General features: G+C 35.4%; 1 protein-coding gene across 1 annotated transcript in view; it reads left to right on the top strand.

Moving 5' to 3' along the window:
- Positions 1-21038, top strand: part of TOP2B (DNA topoisomerase II beta) — a 63090-nt gene that overhangs the window by 40590 nt on the left and 1462 nt on the right. Inside the window, exons 17-34 of the mRNA XM_084511750.1 lie at positions 2894-2986; positions 3086-3200; positions 5142-5263; positions 6164-6312; positions 7476-7707; positions 9210-9344; positions 9845-10045; positions 11849-12044; positions 12197-12288; positions 13408-13563; positions 13697-13780; positions 14825-15022; positions 15386-15530; positions 16775-16933; positions 17765-17972; positions 18461-18543; positions 18850-18960; positions 20687-20803. Coding sequence (XP_084367876.1) covers positions 2894-2986; positions 3086-3200; positions 5142-5263; positions 6164-6312; positions 7476-7707; positions 9210-9344; positions 9845-10045; positions 11849-12044; positions 12197-12288; positions 13408-13563; positions 13697-13780; positions 14825-15022; positions 15386-15530; positions 16775-16933; positions 17765-17972; positions 18461-18543; positions 18850-18960; positions 20687-20803 — 2596 coding nt within the window. The remainder of the gene's footprint in view (positions 1-2893; positions 2987-3085; positions 3201-5141; positions 5264-6163; positions 6313-7475; positions 7708-9209; positions 9345-9844; positions 10046-11848; positions 12045-12196; positions 12289-13407; positions 13564-13696; positions 13781-14824; positions 15023-15385; positions 15531-16774; positions 16934-17764; positions 17973-18460; positions 18544-18849; positions 18961-20686; positions 20804-21038) is intronic.

Here is a 21038-nt window from a genome sequence, read left to right as displayed (position 1 = left end):
TTCTGCTTAGTAGATCTGATCAATTTTATGTGGTGTAGATATCAAGGAACACTACATTCAAAGTTGCTTTTAAAGAGAGAACACACAAAAGAGTATTCTGAGTAAGGCAATAGAGCTCAAATTGATGGTGTTTTGCACCTACTTGGGTCCCTGATTTTTGTTTATGAGCAAATTGCATCAGATAATAATAGTTTATTCTTTGAAGATATGTCAGTATGGCACGTGTGTATTCAGATATGTCCTGCACATTTGAATTTGAAATCTTGTAGGTAGTTGTGTTCAGGTGTTTTGAACACATCAGACATATGCAGTCAGTACACCAAGAAATTATTTGTGTTTCACAAACTTGAGAAAGGAGAAAGAATGGAGTGTGTAGAATGAACTGTTTCCTCAAGATGTGTTTCACCTTTTATATAAGTTAATTTACTGTTTCAGTTTTAGGTGTTATTAGAGAGAAGAGTGGGAAAATGCACATATTCAGATATGAGCTCTCTCCTTATGTAATAACTTTTTCTTTATATTGTGGATCCAGTAAAATGGTGCGTTTTTACTAACAGAAAAGGCTAGTAAGCAGTATGTACCTGTTCTCTTGAAGGAAAAAAAAAAACACACACACACAATGTGTCAGAAGTTATTTATACTTCTCATTTTCATTCTGCCAAAGATGCACTGAAACGTAATCCATGCATGTGGTTGCCCATCCTAGAAAAGTGTGTTCATCTAGATAGTAAAGGAGCCTGTAAGTTTGCATATCCATTAAGAGAAGAAGAAACCCTGAACAACTTGATCAAAAATCTGTGTTCTATTTCTGCAAATACACCACAATTATTGTTCAAGGAGAATTTGTAAGCTCTCCTCTAAGAGTTACAGACAGAAGGTCTTTTGGTTCAAGGGAAGGTAAAAGAGTTCAGTTGCAATTACAGCCAAACAGATTGATGTCACTCTTGATGTCACGTTTAGCCCTAAAGGCAGATTCTATTCCTACTAAGAATTCTTCTTAGTATCTTTCTGTTTATGCTGTGATCATTCTTCACTGACTGCTTCATCAGTACCATTACCAAGTACTGAGACACTATTGTGGAGGATCTAGTCTTCTGCTTTCCATTCTGTTGCTCATTCCCTTCACCGTGTCTTCTGTCTGTTCCTAATAGTGTACATATAACTGTACAAGATATTCTAGGTTTGTATAAAGTTGGCCTGTTAATAGTGAATAGTTGACATGCAGGATGTTCTGTATTTATTTCAATGATGTCTAAGGCCATATTATCTGTTAAGGCTGATACTCATTACTGTCTAAAGTTATATCCTGTCAGTTCTAGATGAAATTAGTCATTTGTTACACAAGAAAGCTGTTAACAGAAGTTGCACCTGTATTCCTGTTCACATCTTCTCTGCTGACTGTTACAATTCCAGCCCCAAGTCACCACTGGGCATAGTGGGTCAAAGATTGTAGGGCCTACCAGGTCCCAAAATAGGTCTAATCAAGAAAAACAATAATTATTTCACATAGTAAATTCTCAGTATTATGAAGAACTTTTTGCTAGGAAGTCTAGCAGTCTTAGAATAGCAGTTCTAAGTGAAGAAAGGAAAGAAAACAAAAAAACATTCTATTTGAGCATAAATCATAGAATCATAGAATCATATTCAAGAGTAATTTTTATTGAAAATTTTTATTCTAATTTTTATGCTGATCCAGCTCTTGTTCATTTGTCACTGCAGTGTCACTATAGGAAAAGTATAAATACATGGAAAAGAACTAGAATAAGACTGTAAGAATTAAGCCATGTTTTTACAAGAGTCTAATCTTAAGCTTACAGATGTCTGACATTGTAAATTGTTGAGCTTTATTGACAAAGGTAGTCAATCTGCTACTAAACAGGGTGATGTCACTTAGTCCCTTTCTCAGTAAGTTAATTAGGTTTACTACTTAATGTGAAATATCATGATCTCCAAGGAAATGAAGCTATTAATTGAGATCTTCTGGAGTGCTCCAGTCAGAGTCCTTAAAAAAAGACAGTGATTACTGTTCTCTTATGCAGGAGAGTGGTGAAATCAGAACATGATGGAATCCATGTTATTTTACTCTGTAATGAAAAAGGTAGTACCTCAACAACTCACAGAATTGTCCCAAATTAGTCGAAATTTTGCTTAAACCACATTTTTTATGCATTCTTCTGTTACTTCTTCTGGAGAAGAAACGCACTGGAGGGGAGCTCTGTTTCAGTAACAGGACAGACAGAACATTCCTGTGTCATTTTGTAGTGATAAGTTGTTGCTTTAAAATGACGTCTTGTATTCATAAAGACTAAGGCCCTCAGTCAGCTGGCCTAAATTCTCATTTAGTCTTTTCATAAAATGTCATTTTTTTCAGGCTGTCAATTTTCTTTGAGGACCAGAGCCAATCACTCAGGAATAGCTACACATTATTGACATATGGTTGATAGTGCAAACAGGGCATGGAGAGGACAAGAGGAGTGGAGTATCTTTTATAATACCCGTGGTTAATTTTCTTGACGACAAATTAAACGATGAACCCAACCTTAGAATTATTTGTGGAAAGATCACAACAGCTTTAAAAAAAGACAACTCTGTTGTGAAGAGAAGAATAAGAATTATAACATTTGTCTAACTGCATACTGATTTCATGATAATCAGAGATGATCAGATGGGAGAGGTGTCAGTTAGAAAAACCCTCTGCAATAATGTCCAATAGGCCATGAACCAGTACTGCTGCTTAAACATAGGCATTAATTACTTGGTTTATTTTGTCCAAATAAATATTATTGAATACTTAATCAGATAGTGCAGTACATATCAAATTGTGACTAAAGTAACGTGTATATTTACACAAACATGTACATGCTGATACTGTAGTAAACCTGATTTTTTTCAGGCCTTCAGTAAAAAGAAGATTGATGACCGGAAAGAATGGTTAACAAACTTCATGGAGGACAGGAGACAGCGTCGGCTACATGGTCTTCCTGAGGTGAGTCCTAAATAATGGTAATGAATCTGATGGATGAGATCTAAACATACTGTAAATTTGTATTGAATGAATAATGTATGTGTTGTGTTTTTTTTTCAGCAATTTTTATATGGTACAGCAACAAAACATTTAACTTACAATGACTTCATTAACAAGGAGTTGATCCTTTTCTCCAATTCAGACAATGAGAGATCTATTCCTTCCCTTGTTGATGGTAAGCTGATAGTTCATTATGATTTGTTGGAACATTCATTTTTATTGTTTTTTAAACCTGTGATTTATTTTGGAAGTCAATGTATTCAGATAGGGAATAGAAGACTTCTATATTTTTGTTTAGCATTCGTATGCTAAGAAGTTGCTGTGTTTCTTCTGTATGGAAGCTTAAGCTGATGCTTTGCAGCCTTTTACCTTAACCAGACCTCTTCCCTGGGACAGTACAAGTGCTTTGCTTCTAGTTAAACAGTCAGAGAAGACAAGTCTTTTAAGTGCTTATAATAATTGCAATTCAAGTTGGCAGCTGAGTGTAGATGGTGTAAGAGTTTTCTCCCTTCAGTTGTATACCATAAGCGTTGTTTTAGTGGTTAATGAACCTTCCTGTAATCTTGCTAGGGTTCTGTCAGTCAGATTTGCCAACTCTCCCCTTGCAACAGCATGAGCATGAAAAGAAGCAGCTCACTACACACCACATGTATGTGCTTCATTTGTAAAACTGTCTCCAGACATCATGAACTGAAATTTCTGCCTATATTGTAAATATGCATATACTTAGAGATGAAAAAAAGTTCTTGAGATTTTGTAAGCAAACAAAAAAAAGCATTTCTCCCCACTTTCCAATACACTTTTTATAGCAGAGGTGGCCAGCCTTCTTGACACTACAGACCAACACCAAAATATTCATGCAGCAAGTCTGTACAGAAATATAAGAAAATGAGAAAGGAACCTTAATATGTACACATACTATACTGCAAGTCCACATAAATAACATGTATACATACTGTAATATAAACTGTGTGTTTATATATCTCTATATACATGTATACATTACACATTATGTACATAGTTGCCATCTGAGTCACTTCCAGTGTTAGCTGTAATTCTCCTTACTGGTCATGGGTCTGTGAACTGCTCAGAAGGTAGTACCTAAGCAGTGATTTCTGTTCTTCAGTATCACAGGTGATATATAACAAGCTAGTCTGTTGGCAAAAAAAATGAAAAAATATGAAGAGGAAGAACGCTGTGACTATCTCTTCACAGTTTTCAGTTACAACTTTCTTATTGGTGATTCTCCTGTGTAAAGGAAATCCTCTAGGTCTGTTCCTCTAAACAGATCTTTGCTATGTAAACATGATGCAGGTCCATTACAAAGAAAATTGAATTTTATGTATTTAAATGAAATGGAGATTGGAGTAATGTCTTTTTTATCAATTTTTGCTCTTATGTTTGACACATGTTATTAATGGAAATGTGTAGCAATACTGTAGTCCAGTTCAGTAGTGTGAGTTAAAACACAGAATAGATCAATAAGCATATTTTAGGTAGCAGTTCTAGATAATACACAGAAAAATGATGCAATCCCTTCCACAAAGATGTTGTAATTAAAGTATACTCTAAGTGTACCTAAACAGTAAAAGTAAATAAGAAGATCAAAGAGTCTGGCCTCTTTCTTAAAACTTTAAAAAATCTAAAAGGGAGATAGATAACATCTCTTTCTGTTGAATTTTAATGAGTATTTGAGAACTTAACAGAAATATCAGAGTGCTTTAAAATATGTGTAAGCTACAATTACAGTTCTCACTGCTGAATTTGTGTTGATTCTAAAGAAAAATGTGTTCTAAGGAAAGAAACAACTCTTGATTTGCAGATGTATATTTAGGATAAATTTGATATTCATTAGAACGATATTGTATGCTGCACAGTAATGACTGGCTAAAAGGGTTGTTTCCACTTTTCTGGTAACTTTTTCAGTTTTGTTAGATAATCATTTCTTTTATTTTGAAAGAACTGGGATACTCATTTGTTATTTTGTTAGTGTTACAGTATGTATTTATTTCCATTTAAATGTTAAGTTTCTTTCAAGAAATGAGAATAAGACAAAATTATTTCTTAAAAACCTGTGCTTGTGTATGTGTTGAAAATTGGATATTATTCTTAATAGGTTTAAAACCAGGGCAGCGCAAAGTTTTGTTTACTTGCTTTAAGAGAAATGATAAACGTGAAGTAAAGGTTGCTCAGCTGGCTGGTTCTGTTGCCGAAATGTCAGCTTATCACCATGGGGAGGTGAGTATGAAGAACAGAAAAGTCGTGAGAATTTATAACCTATGTAAAATACTATGGAAATGTTTATTGTATTGAAATTGCAAACCTTTGGAATGAATCTCCAAATCACAGGTTTACTTTTAAAGAATTTGAACTTAATTAGTATTTAAGTTATTTGAACTTAATCAGTATTTAGCTTAATAAGACAACATGTTTCCATTCTTTCCAAGTCTTTGTGCACAGTGGTATCCTGAGTAGTTTGTGGGTTGTGGAGAAATGGTAGATAACTAATTACATGGTACACTTCTTTCAGATTCTCAATTACAGAAACTAAGTACTAGGGCAATTTTTTGTCTTGAACTAGAAATAAAGTCTTTTAAGGTAAGAAGAAGAGATACTGTTCTTCAAAAACTTGATGCAGTGTTGGAACAAAGATTATTCTATCTCCTATTTTGTTATGTTTATCTGAAGTATTAGCAAGAGCTGCAAAATTACAGAATCACAGAATCACAGAATTTCTAGGTTGGAAGAGACCTCAAGATCTCTCTCTGTCCCTTCCTCTTCCCCTTAAAAGTAATGAGTAGTAGTTTGTGCAGGAGAAAGTAAGCACAATCAATTTGTGCTGTTTTCATTCCTTCAGAAAAGGGCTTTAGAAACAATGGAGAAACTTACGGGGTTTTCAGGGTTTTCGTAAGAATAGAATTTAAGGACAGGGAGACAACATGGCTGTAAAAGAGAAAGCACTATCTTTTGCCAGTAGCTCCTGTAAGAGGTTTGCTATCTTTTGTAGGGAGACTACTTTTTTGAAATTGAAGTCAAGTTAGTCACACAATTCCTGGGAATTTAAGATATATGTTACTAGTTGATTAGGAAAGAGTTTATTTGTCTAATTTATTACTGTGAATATGTATTTTCTTGCAGCAAGCTTTAATGATGACTATTGTCAACTTGGCTCAGAACTTTGTTGGAAGTAACAATGTTAATCTGCTACAACCTATTGGTCAGTTTGGTACCAGGCTTCATGGTGGAAAGGATGCTGCCAGCCCTCGTTATATTTTCACCATGTTAAGGTAAATACAAATGTACAGCTAAACACATACTTCTGAAAAGCCTTGTTATCAAACTAATTCTTTCACAACATTGCAGAAGGGTTTTTTGTGTGAGAGAAACTGGGGATGATTGGAATATTTTGATGCATGTATGTGCTCAAATTCTGCCTTACATCTGTAAGTGTGTTTTTGCACCTAGATTGTTCTGCATAGATTTTTTATGCATTAGAGTGCTGTGGGAATTGTAGCTTTTAAGGAATTAAACCTTGATTTGTAAGTAGGAAGGTTGAAAATGTAGATCACTTAGATCAATTGCCAATCTTAAATTGTGACTTCTTATAGAAGCACCTTTCAGTTTCTCTGTTCAGTGTGAAATCTACTAAGTTTTGCAAAGGAAAATGTATTGCCACCTGGTGATGAGTCCTTCAACTCAATGTTCTTTTGGAATTTGAGAATGATTATTTTCCTTTCTGATGAGTGTCTTCATATCAAGCTAAATTACACATACACAGTTAATCATGAAGACCTTATTTAAGTGCTGATTTTTCACAGCCTTGAAATTATAATACCTTGAAATTCAATTTAACATGCAGTGTGTGAGAATTTCCTGTTAATTGTAAGCTTTATACATAAGTATCAGGATTTATTCCCCTCTTATATATGTTCTTTGTGTAGCAGCCTAGTTTTAGACATTCTCCTTTTCACACGAGGTGCTGGAAATTGTGTTCACCCAGGACAATTTCCTACATGAGCAGAAGGAGTCACCACTGTAGGATTTTTTTTTTCTTTTTTTTTTTCAGAAACTCAATGAACTTTTGCAAATACTTTCATACTGTGTTGCTTTATTATTGGGTGGGTGACTTACTGCCACATTGAACTGTGTGAATTCTGAATGCTTCAAAGAATGGTATTTCTGTTGATATTAAATGTTATCAATTATTAGTATATTGTGTATATGTATTACTGGGAAGGAAGCTAGTATCTGTTATTAATACGCTATTCCATTGAGAAGAACTTTTTTTTTTCCCTCAGGAGGTATGTACGTTGTATTTTCAGCTTCAGAAAGGCAAAGAGAAAAGAAGACATACAAACAGATCATATCTCGACCCCCTGACTGTTAAAGCATTGTGCACTTTACTTACAGGACTCCAGTTAAACCATTTTCTTCTTTTTCTTTTTTAAAGCCCTTTAGCCAGGCTGCTTTTTCCATCAGTGGATGACAACTTGCTTAAATTCCTCTATGATGACAACCAGCGCGTAGAGCCTGAATGGTACATTCCCATCATTCCTATGGTTTTAGTAAATGGAGCTGAAGGAATTGGTACCGGATGGGCTTGCAAACTTCCCAACTATGATACCAGAGAGATTGTAAACAATGTCAGACGAATGCTGGATGGCTTAGATCCCCACCCTATGGTAAAAATAATATTATATACTAGTATTTTATATGCTTGCTAAACAAACCTGATTTTATACATAGAAAATGTGTTCATATTGCTCTGTGAATGATTGGAATATCTGGCTTGGATTGTCCCAGTAATTCTGAGTAGGAGCTTTACTTGACTGTTGGGATGTGGCTGGGGAAATTCAACTTGAAGCAAAAAAAGTGCAATTTGTTTTTTTCAAATTATTTTGGAGGACTTTTCCTGTGGTCTGTTGACTGCAAGACTTTGAAGTTTTAAGTTTTACGTGTAGTTATGCTGCATGGAAGTAGAGTAAAAAATTGTGCCACTCTTTCCTTTCTGAGGTACAACTACTTATCTTCAGCCAAATACATTTCCTCTGTCTTGTGCTTGAATTGTACTTCTACATATTTGTAAGCATAGGAGAAGATATTGTTACTGTTCCAAGAAAAGCAGCAGTAGCTTCTGCTCCTTCAGTTAAAACTTTACAAGAAGCCCTTGGAGGTGGTGTATACTTGAAAAAAAAACTTTGGATAGTAAGAATATTTGTGTGAATCCAGAATCTCTGTAATCAACAGCTGAAATGCAAGCTTATTTAACCTTTACTTTACAACTAATGGATATTGGTACTTTGTGTTTAATAAGTCATAGAAGCAGAAACATCTCTACTTAGATCACAGTTCATTGCCTCTGAGCAAGTGTAAATTTTCATGACCTACTGAATTTCCTTTTGCAAATTCTTAGGAACAATAATTAGATTTTTTTAAATTAATGCAATCCATTGCCCTTCCTTTAGGACTCCTAGGCCTTCTGTGTAGTCTCACAGTCAATTGAAGCTTCACTGTGGTTGAAAGAGGCAGTTCTGCCTCCATCTAGCTCCTTTCTGTATGCTGGTATGTGTTTGTGGCTGCATGGTAAGCTGGATAAGGGAATCAATTCAGTTAAAAAAAAATAAAAAAATCCCCACCCTGTTAGTTAATTTTTAAACTGGATGGGTTCCACTATCTTTGCCAAACAGCACATGGATGAGAAAATGGCTAGGGGAGGTAACACCACTTCTCCACTTCTTTCAGTGCTGATGTAAAGCTATTGTGAGACTTGGGTGTTAATCTGCTTTCTGTCATGCCTTAGCTGCACTTGCAGTTTCCTGTAAAAACAAAACAAACAACAAAACAACAACAACAAAATCAGAAATTAAAAAAAAAAAAAGAAAGAAAAAGAAAAGCCACCTTACTGGATTCAGCTGCATCTTCTTAATCATGTATCTACTCTGTAGACTATAAGATACTCATTTCTGTCACTTGCATGTGTGTATTCTGTTTTTTTCCATAATATTTTTGCTATGACTTAAGATTTCACAGGCATGAGAGGCTGGTTGATGGATTAGAGCAATATAAAGTGATAGCTGTATGATGTATGGGAAATAAATATTTTTTTAGCATCTTCTTATAAGATTTCTTACCATTCCACTGTTTTGTTTTTGTTTGTTTGTTTGTTTGTTTTTTGCAATTTCAGCTCCCAAACTACAAAAACTTCAAAGGAACCATTCAGGAACTTGGTCAAAACCAGTATGTAGTCAGTGGTGAAATATTTGTGGTGGACAGGAACACGGTAGAAATTACAGAGCTTCCCGTAAGAACATGGACCCAGGTAAGTAGTAGTGAAAGATACTTACATTTAAAAAAAAAAAAAAAAAAAAAAAAAAGCTTTATGTTAAATTACGTAATCCTACATAGATGACTTTTTTCTACTTCTGATCATTTTACATACATGGAAGGAAACATGGTTTCATTCTTTTCTGTGCCTTTGTAGAAGATGTTTTTTTACTTGTGCCTTCTGCTGTCCATATTACAGTGAATATCTGCCTCTCCTGCTGAGTTAATATATTTCTCTTTCCCTTTCTTTATTTCCCTTTCTTTATTTCCCTTTCTCTTTTGAGTAGACTTTCGTGTCCTTCTTGGATGCCTCTTAGTTTTTTTTTTTTCTAGTTCTAGCCTTCATTTCACAGGTTATACTGGTTCTGTAAATTATCACTGGTATCAGATGTGATACACACAGAGTTGAAATCTTAGGTTGATTGTTAGGTTGGTTTAAGGAATTATGAATTTTAAGAAGTGTTTCAGTTTTTGGTTGTAATTTTTTTTTAATAGGTGTACAAAGAACAAGTTCTAGAACCCATGTTGAATGGAACTGAAAAAACTCCAGCATTAATTTCTGACTATAAGGAATACCACACTGACACAACTGTGAAATTTGTTGTGAAGATGACAGAAGAAAAACTTGCACAGGCAGAAGCTGCTGGACTGCACAAAGTTTTTAAGCTTCAAACAAGTCTTACTTGTAATTCTATGGTAACTTTTTTATGTTTGGCTATCAGAATCCTTACAGTTGCTTGTTGTAAACTCGAATGTTTTTTGTAGTGGTTTTGGCATGAGACCAATTCTGTGCATGACTTAGCAAATCTCTCTTCATATTTTGCTGCTGCCAAGAAATAATTGTCAACTGTTTGAATTCATTCTTCCTGAAGATAATGCAAGTCTTGCTTTTTTGGTCACATTGAGCCATGCCATTTGAATTTTAAAACTTCACTGGAACTGTGTGGGTATTGAACAGTACTGTGCATTTGAAATCATTTAAACAGTAGAAAAATTTATTACTGATGACAAATATTAATTCAATATGGATCAACAATCCCAATTTAGTCCTAATGGATCTTTCAAACCAAACTATACAGTCTCTGGGTAGTTAGTTTCCTATGACTGAAAACTTCCCATGCAGCTAGCCCAAAATGATTAATGTAAAGTTAATCATTCAAATAACTTTTCTGTATTATAATTAGATTTGAGTTTTAAACTTGAGACAAGTTCCATTTTCAAAATTGCACTTTATGCAGGACCTGTAATAGGATATCTGATGTTTCCACCAACATAACTCCCAGTTTAGGTTGTAAGGTATAGAAAATTTTATCCTTCAGCCGCTGAAGACGTAATGGTAATATAAATTACTTTACACTGATTCATTTTGTTTGTAGCAAGATGGGAGTAAGAATGGGAGTACACACACATGTATTTATTACAAGAGAGGCGCTTGAACTGTAATACAATTTCTGTCTGAATATTCCTAATAATCTGTCTTCACAGACTGGAAAAACCAGAATTCTAGTCTTTGTATGGCAGGTACTACTTTCAAACATCATCACAAAGCAAAACTACCAATACTGTTACCATTATGGTAACACATAAAAGCTATGTGAAAATAGGTTTAAATTTAATTAAAGACCATGTGACTGGGAGATGATAAAGGCCTTGCTCAAACGATTTCGTAGATTATTTTAGAAAAGAGAATATGCCAAATAAATTGATAGTACTTCTCACAGTTTTGAACAACCATATGAACTACTGTAAAAATCTGTCTTCAAATTAATGTTTTAACAGATTACAACATTTTTTTCACCTCAACCCTATATTCTCTGCTTTTTGTGCTTGTGTAGGAATTCATCTATCCTAGCGTAAGCATCTTAAAAAGTTAGATGCATACGTGAGCTAGTTCATTATTCATCCAATTCCCAAATAGATGCCTTAGACAGATGAATTGCTCTCTGGAGGGGCTTATTTCTTTCAGCTGACTATAGAGGGCGCCTAGGGTGACTAGTTCACCTCTAAATGTCTAAACTGGAGATGTCAGAAGTCAGGCAGGATTGATTCCACCAGTGTGTAAAAATGATTTCTTACTTTGTGCTTGAACTTGAAGGATTTCTGGAGTGTTTAAAGTGACAGTTTTCACAGCTGAATTTAGAGGTTATTAAAGATGCTCTTCAACTGTTATGTTAAATGGTTGTGAATCATCAAGTGATGCTGAGCTTGTGCTTTAGCATTTAGGTAAAATTAGACATTTAACTGAACTCAGGCATACTTCTCTATATCCCTGTTTCTCTGCTTGAAAGTATTACCATAAATCTCGTGTTAAATCTATGTCATCAAAATAAAATCTATCCAGTTATTTATGTGCTCTATAGTTCCACAGTAAGGTTTGAGCTCACAGTCTTCAAAATTCTGCTCTTTGTATGATGCATGTATATGAGCAATAGAAATAAACTCTAACACAAAGCTTGAGTTATGCAGTCTCTCTCAAGCAGTATATTATGTATTTTATAGGTGCTATTTGATCATATGGGATGTTTAAAGAAGTATGAAACAGTGCAAGACATTTTGAAGGAGTTCTTTGATTTGCGATTACATTATTATAGTTTGCGCAAGGAATGGCTTGTGGGAATGTTGGGTGCAGAATCTACAAAACTTAACAACCAAGCTCGCTTCATTTTAGAGAAGATACAAGGAAAAATTACCATAGGTGAGTAAATACTCTGTAAAACGTGAGTTAGAATTGATAACAGTAGGGGAAAATGTGGAATTTATTTAAAAATAGTAAAACATTCTTGCATGTAAGATGCTTATTTTCAAGACATTTATTTATTTATTTTTGATTGTGTGTGTATCTTGTAGAGAATAGATCGAAAAGAGATTTGATTCAGATGTTGGTCCAGAGAGGTTATGAATCTGATCCAGTTAAAGCCTGGAAAGAAGCACAGGAAAAGGTAATGATCTGAAATCTCTGGATGCATTTGATGCTATTGTTATAAATGATACTCATTTTTTCAGATGTTTGTTTTCTAGTCGTCTAACTTATGACACAGCACTTGAAAAAGATTATTCATTACTCCTTCTCATTGGCTTCCATTCTAACAAATATAAACTCATATAGAAATATTGTTGCACAATATTGGTAATGTACATAGATAATTCTAAGACAAAAACTAGGTAAGGGTTGCAAATGAGAACGCAGACGACTGAATTTTCTAATCAAAACTGGCAACTTGACTTCTGACTGGATGATACGCTAAATGCTACATCAGTTATTCCAGATTTAAAACTGATATTTCCCTTATTATTTGTCACATTATAGTAAACACAATTATTTATATAGAACCTATATAGAACCTATTAATCGGTTTTCTGGAATGAAACTTGAATATTGTAAAGCTATGACTCTTGAAGTTACCTACAAGTGACTCAGACAGTTTTTTTTATTGCTCCAAAAGAATGACAAGTTTAATTTCATACTTTAGTACAGGAAGATGAAACTGCTTGCAAATTTTTGTCAACTACTACTTTTCTGGGCCATTACCACTGCTTTTGGCTGTTTATTTTTCATTTCTCATTTGATTTGTTTTGCATTTTTTTATTACTACTGTATTTTAACTCCACGCAGTATAGTATTTTATAGCAAAACTATCATTAAGAGAAATTTTGATCCACCTTCAAGCCACAACTCTTACGTTCAAGGTTATTTTAGCAGTTTGTATAGAAAAACACTGTGCTAATTTCTAAAGAAACAGATGTACATGCATATCCAAAGGGCAAAGGACTCCAGCCTATGTGAGATACAGAGGAGGGTACCAATTTCTGCGTCTAACAGGATACAAGGCATATGGCTAGCATTAGGTTCAGCTGTATTTTCTTAAATCAATGATTAAACAATACAACTATAGAAAGGGACAGGAACATGGGGTTTTGGAAAGGTACAGAAAAGTGTTTGTGTCATTGAATCTGTGAGGAAACACCTTACTACTCCAGCAAAGTGTTTTGGAGGAGTGTTAAGTAGATGCATAGAGCTAAGATTATTAATGCTTCTAAAACTGAATGTTTCACTTTAGGCAGCAGAAGAGGAGGACCCGCAGAACCAAAATGATGATGCATCCTCTGCTTCTGGCTCAACTTCTGGCCCTGATTTTAACTACATCTTAAACATGTCTCTGTGGTCGCTTACAAAAGAGAAAGTAGAAGAGCTAATTAAACACAGAGATTCAAAGGTTGGTACGCTGTGGGAGGCTTGTTCTGAAATGATTTAGTAATTACTGATGTTTCTAATTACCATGTTCAGTTTAGATAGTATTTACTTTGGCTGTAACTTAGTAACTTCTATGTTCTATTTTCACATTTTAGGAGAGAGAACTAAATGACCTTAAAAGGAAATCTTCATCAGATCTCTGGAAAGAAGACTTAGCAGCTTTCGTTGAAGAGCTTGAAGTATGTTTTACATATCTTTCTAAAAATATGTATTAAAAATAAGCAAAAATTAATAATAATAAAGAAGAACACATTTTGAATTAAAAACAGATGGTCCTCCAAATATAGGGAAAAGTGGGAAATCAGTTTTGGATAATTGAGTTCCTAGTTGTGGTCCTCAGGGATTTTTTCTTATATCTATACAATATCATGGTTTTTCCAAGTCAGTGAAAGGAAAATTACCAGAAGCAAACTCGTTTTTTGATGACACAAAGATTGAGAGTTGTAACTAGGAATAGTAATAATAATAGCAGTTGTACGTGTTCTAATCAGTTGTGAGGCAGTAAGCATTGTCAAATGCAAAGCAGTACATCTAGGAACAAAGCACGTAGACTATAAATATCAGATGAGGGTCTTTTACCTTGCCTCATTAGCAACTCTGGAAAAAGTTAAATGCATATTGGTGGGTAACTTGCTGAGCCTCAGTTTTCAGTGTTGCCAGAAAGTGAATGATGTAATCTTTTTGAGGTAGCACAGGATAATATAAATAAAGCATTTATTTTATTTATTTATTTTATTTCTCTGTGTGTTTGTTGTGCAGCTGTAATTCAAGGTATTCTGTTCTGAAGTCTCCTTTTCAGCTATATGTTGATATCGTGAAAGAAGCTGATGAAAGGACTGAAAAATGTGCCTTGCAGAAATTACTCTAAAAGCCAGTTTCTTGCTTTAAGTGACAAAAGATTGAAAAGTTACATCAGTACCTAGATATGTATATGAGGAACAAAATAGATAGATAAAAGAAATATTTTCAATCCAGCAGTGTCCAAAAGCTCATGCTTACTTAGGCTTGAATGAAAGTATAATTTTTAACTGCATGGGGTAATTAAGAACTTACTAAGATCAAGTGGTTGTTTTTTCATTACTAGAATGTGTATTATAATTCATCTGACAATTAAGGGAAGTCTTATGCTCCATGTTAAGAAATTAATCATAAATAACCACTGTGTTCCTCTTTGTCCTTAATAAAAAAGATTTTTTTTCTCCCCCCCACACGTTGTTTGTCAGAAAGTAGAAGCACAGGAAAGAGAAGATGTTTTGGCTGGCATGGTTGGCAAACCAATAAAAGGTAAAGTTGGTAAACCCAAGATGAAGAAACTTCAATTGGAAGAGACCATGCCATCACCATTTGGTAGAAGAATAGTTCCACAGATTACATCTGCAATGAAAGCAGATGCCAGTAGGAAACTGCTGAAAAAGAAAAAGGTAAATCAAACCAGTGTTGTAGTTACAATTATTTAAATTATTATTATTTAAATACTGTATTTTTCTATGCTGGTAACATAAGTCCAAGCCACTAGAACCCACTAATGCTCTTTATAATGTTCAGCTGCCTTAATGCACGGAAAAGTTAATACTGGATATCTTTTCTTTTGTGTTTGAAAGTCTCTTTTGACTACTTATTGTTGAGGTGCTTTTGTTAATTTTTTTTTTCCTTCCAAGACTATTCAACAACTGTTAATGGAGTAGTCTACTTTCATTTATTATGTTCTACAAAGTTGTATTGCAGTTTTATCTTGAAATTTTAAAGGTATAATTTTATTTTGCGCAACTCTTTTATATTTTTAGGGTGATACTGATTCTCTAGCAATAAAAATGGAATTTGATGAAGAATTTGGTGGTGCACAAGCTGAGGGTGGTGGGGATGACTCACTGAATACGACAGCCTCAGCAACTAAAACCCCCAAAATTAAGAGAGAGAAGAAGGAGCCTGGTAAGATCCTTACACAGTTATCATTAAGCTTAAATGAATACTAATTTTGCATTAAGTATATTTTTTATATATTTAATAGGAGGTTGGAACTAGATGATATTTAAGGTCCCTTCCAACCTGAGCCTTTCGATGATTCTGTGATGATTCTATATTTTTAACATGGTGAGAAGGGAATTATACCCATGTTAATCACTATTTCATCTGCTTTTCTTCCTTAAAGAGATGCGTGGAAATACTTGAAGCATTTTGGCATTACGGCATACGTAGAGATTAACAGCAAATGTAGTAAATGCTGAAGTTAAATATGTTGTCACATCTATTATTGTTCTCTGCTTTTACTAACTTACTGAAATTTCTGTTAAGTGAACTGCTTTTCTGAGGGTGGGGATCGATTTTCTACATCTGATTTTGAGGGGGAGTTCTAAATCTTGTTCTAAATTTTCTATGTAGAAAGAAATAGATAAGTAGAAAAAAAACAGATTATTTTTATCATAATTAGATTAATTCTGTTTAAACAGAAATTCCTACCTTGTTTGTCCTCTGACATTGAAGGGCCAGCACTGACCTTCAGTCTCAGTGTAACAGTACAGGCTGTAGAACTTGATTGAAGACATCTATTTCTGATTGGCATATTCAGTCATTCTGACTGTTTACAAGTATGCAGGTTATGGCTTGGCTTAATAAGTTCACTGAGTACAGTTATGACTGAGTTGTCTACGTGAAGCTCAGATCCACCCTAGCCCGTGTTGAGCCAGAGCCAATTAGCCCAACTTGACCTGAGCTTGCCCTGCAGTTGACTGACTTGTATCCCCCCAATATCCCCCCTCTGCTTCCCATGTTAATTGGATTTTTCCCATAGCTGTTTGTGATCCTGTTCCCTGAATAACGGAAAATTGTGCTTTTCCTGGAAAATCCCAGCAACCTTTAAAAAATGGAAATTTGCACAAGAGCTAAAACTTCAAATAAGAGACTTTTAAGTTTTTCTGTCATAAAACAAATATGTTTGGCAGCAGCAGGTCAGGTTCTGTGTGAAATTATTTCATCACATTGTTAAATTTTCCTTCAGGAAGTAGAAGAAAATTTATGATGTTTAAAGGAAAGTTTTTTAAGATAAATTATATTAAGTTTATGCATCATAAGCAATTAGAAAAGGCGAAGTGTCTTTCTGTTTTTTTGTTTGTTTGTTTGTTTTTCCACTTTTCTTCCCTTCCCCTGACTGTAACAGATGCTTTAACTTGTTACAGGCACTAGAGTAAGAAGAACACCATCATCTACAAAATCCAGTGGAAAAAAAGTGAAGAAACGAAACCCATGGTCAGATGATGAATCCAAGTCTGAAAGTGATTTAGAAGAGAATGAGCCTGTGATTATTCCAAGAGACTCTCTTCTTAGGAGAGCTGCAGGTACCCAAGCTTTCGTGAAATGTGCATTGTGACCGAAAATTTAAACTACGTACCTCCATTCTCATTTGACCACAGCATTCTATTGGGACTTTATCTCCTACAGATAGCTTGCGTTGTATTTTTTTCACTGTGATGATTCCAGAAAACCTCTTAATGGCAGAACCAGGAATTTCTACAGAAGCAACTGTAACTTTGTCCAGAAATCTTTTACTTTATCCAATACAATAGAATAGAAATTACTCACCAAAAAAAAAAAAAAAAAAAAAAAAAAAGGACACTAATGCAGTTATCTTGTCAAACAAGGAAGCAAGACAATGTTTGACAAAACAATCCCAAAACTGTAATGGCTAAAAAATAAAATAAAATAAAAATCAGAACAGTCTAGGAAAGTCAGAAGTACCAGAGTCTGAAAGTTTTAAAAATATCTAAATATTTGATAGTTTAAAAAAAAAAAAAAAAAAAAAGATTTTTCTGGAAAATTGTTGATAGATTTTTCAAGCTCTTGATTAGGAAGAATGTTCAAATGATATAGTGAAGAAAACTTTGATCGTAAGTGAAGGATTCTTATTCCTTAAACGTGCTTCTACAGTGATGTCTTCATAACGCCATAAGTTGAAGGTACCTGAGCAAGCCACAAGAGGTGTCAGATATTTCATAGCAGTTTAAAACATACACCTCTATTCTTCCAGACTCAAACAAGTTTCTTTTCCCCCACGCGTTTTGTCTTGTATAATCTGAGGCATGGGTTGTGTAGTGACTTCCACTTTATTTTATTTATGTAGTAACATAACCAGCTATCTTGAAATGTGTAAATATGTATTTTTCTTTCAGCTGAGAGGCCCAAATATACTTTTGACTTCTCAGAAGAAGAAGATGATGCCGATGATGATGACGATGCCAACAATAACAATGATTTGGATGAACTTAAAGTAAAAGCTTCTCCAGTTACAAATGATAGAGAGGATGAGTTTGTTCCCTCAGACAGTTTAGAAAAAGATGAATATGACTTCTCCCCAGCTAAATCAAAGCCATCTCCAGAGTAAGTACTGGAACTCAGCAGTATTTATGTTCTCATAATTTTTTTATATGTATAAGTCCTTAAACAAAACATCGATCAATTATTAATCTACATGTGCCTTGTAAAATAAAATTTATACATTGCTGGGGAGGAATGAAAGTCTTCGCATTGCAATTGACCAGTACAGGGGAAAACGTGACTTACCCATCAAGAATAAAGTTCCAGTAATGTCATCCGTTAAAATGCTTTCAAGTAACATTTTCTGGTGTTCCTTCTTGAACCAGCTTGGTATAGAGAGCTATTGATAAAAATGTAGTACTGTTAATTTTAAATGCTTACAGTACATGACTGGAAAGTGATTTTAAGAATTTGACTGCTGCAAGCATACACAAAGATGGTAGAAATGCATTGTAGTGCCCAAAGAGGAATTTAATCTCTTATAGACACTATAATGTCTCATTATTTCAGTATGTAGTTAATGCAATTTCTTGTTGTTTCTTGTTTGGAAGGAGGAAAACGTCTCAAGAGAAGAAAAATCAAGATTTTGGGAACATCTTCTCTTTCCCATCTTACTCGCAGAAGACAGATGATGGTGAGCTTGTTTTCACTGGTCTATTTGCCATTAGCAACTGTTATGGACTGTGTTAGGGGATTTATGTTGTTAACACAAAACTCATGAAGTAGTTGTAGAAGAAAGATGTTGAGATTTATAAAGGGGAAAGAGGTTCTGATCCTTAGAGGAACATAGCTTGTATCACAGATAAGAAAATCACAGTACATCCATAGCCTAGCTGTAGTATCAGAGGAATGTTTCTGTGAGATTGAATTTGACTTACTGATGAATGATTTTAAATATGCAGTGAACAAATCTTAATTTAAACATACTCTGTGATTATAGATACAACAAAATTGGACAGTGATGAAGAGGATTCTACTCCTGTTTTCTCATCGTCTTTCACCCCAAAACAAGCAGAGAAAATTCCAAGTAAAACAGTAGCTGCTAAAAAAGGTAAGTGTAGGATTATCCCATAAGTCAATCCTTTTTAAAAAAACTCTTCCACCTTTGAATCATTTCTTTACATCTTAAAAGTGTTTTTACATCTTTGCCCAAATTATTCATGATCACAGTTTGATGATCATGGTTTGTTTGACAGTGCAGTGATAACCTAACGTGCTTAGTTCTTGGTCGGCTAGTCTCCTTCTAGTCATCTCCTCAATTCTGTGTCCATCGTCATGCCCTGTGTCAGCAGCCTGTTCAAAACCCATCTTCTGGTATTGCAATATTCCATTCACTCACCCTCACGCTGGGGGATGCCCATTGTGTAGCTGAAACAATTATTCCAGACAGCTGTTTGATTTTCTGTGACTTCAGAGCTTGGATTTGTGAGGACAGGAAGCTGAAACTAAAGAACTACTTGTTCTGCCTTGCTGTCTGTACAGTCACATCCCCTTCTCAGAGAAGGGAACATAAAAGAATAGAAAGGAAAATAAGGGATTAGGTAGGAGTTCAGTTTCTTTTCAGACTTCAATCAATTTGAGATGAAATCTCCTGATCTCTGGTGTGCACTACAGAGGATCAAGAGACTGCTGAGCTTGCTTTCCATGCACTCTTTGAGAGGCCTGTGGTTCTAGTGCTTTATAGTAAGCCTAAGAGAAATCCCCAGACCAGTCTTACTCTCTGATTGTAAGCAGCTGCTCGCCTTGAATAGCACAGCTGTCAGATTCCAGCAGTGAGAAGTCCCCTGCGCATCAGCTTTGGGACTGACTCCATTCCTGAGCCTTCTGCCAAAAACGTGGGCTTCTTGAGAGCGTGCGTACCTTGACGTCAGTGCGAACTTCCATTTTATGTCATGGTACCAAGTGGAGAGCTTGGCTCTCCTGATCAGGCCTAGTTGCTGTCCGTGATCCTTCCCAGTTGTACGGTGCAGGAACCACTAAGACAGTGGCTCAGAAGCCCACTGGGAGGGAGATGAGTGTTCTGGAAGCCATGGACACTATTACTTTAGCTCCAGGTGCCATTTAAGAGTTCTGTCATCTTTGGATTTGCTGTTCTGCGAGAGAACTCCCTCTCCCCAGGAGATGACCAGTGACGACAGGCTCAGTTTCTGGGGGTGGGGGTACAAGCAGTGTTTGTGGCAGCGTATCGTGCTGCTCTTTCATTCCCCGGTTACTTCCTTCTCCCGAATTCCTGGTTTGTCAGCCACAAGCCCGCACCTCTTCTAACATCAGTTAACAGAATTTGAGGACTCGGGGCCAACTGAACACAGCTGCATATCACGGCTTATCTGCGGGATAGTGCTTGGCAATGGAGCACACTTTGCTTCAACATCACCAAAGTAAAATAGTAAGCCAGCGTCAGGGGCTGAGGTTTAGGCGTCCTCCTACAGCACTGTATAGGTTTTGGCCAGGTAATTGTGCCTTGCACAATGCCTTGTGCTGTTCATATGAAATTTGCCTACTAAAAGATGAAAGAGTATTTAATTCAAGGCACTGGAATGGACTGAAGGCACTGATACCCCTTAATTAGAGTGTGACAAAGAAAACCGCCTGTTTATTTCTCACTGTTCTAGCATACAAGTTAAAATTTGTTCTTGCCATGTGCAGAAACTGCTCCTCTCATTTTAATATCTGCCATTCATGCTGTAATATCTGCCATTTATGCTGTAACCTAATAAAATTGAATACTTTAACCAGTATATGAATTTAACACATTTGGTATCTCTAACTTCCAACAGCAAAAGTAGATGCGCCACCTAAACCCAAAAGGGCTCCCAAGGCCAAGAAGGTGGAAACTATAAACTCTGACTCGGATTCAGAATTTGGCATTCCAAAGAAGACCGCAGCACCCAAAGGTAAGAATCCTGGTGTAATGCTGACAAGCAGCACGCAAGGCTGTGCGCTCTGTCATGATGGGGTCATGATGACTTTCAAAAGGCAGTAGAAGCAGTCTCTAAGCGTAGAACCTCGTTGGTTTATTAGTAAATGAATCACCAGTGGATTATTCAGCCATGAGCTTTTTGTGCGACAAGTTTACCAGCTTTTGACAATCAATAATGTGAACTTTTGATCTGACCTTAACTGCTTGGA

Source organism: Aythya ferina (assembly GCF_964211825.1).
Source record: "Aythya ferina genome assembly, chromosome: 2".
Lineage (NCBI taxonomy): Eukaryota > Metazoa > Chordata > Aves > Anseriformes > Anatidae > Aythya > Aythya ferina.
This window is presented reverse-complemented; position numbering and strand designations above follow the sequence as displayed.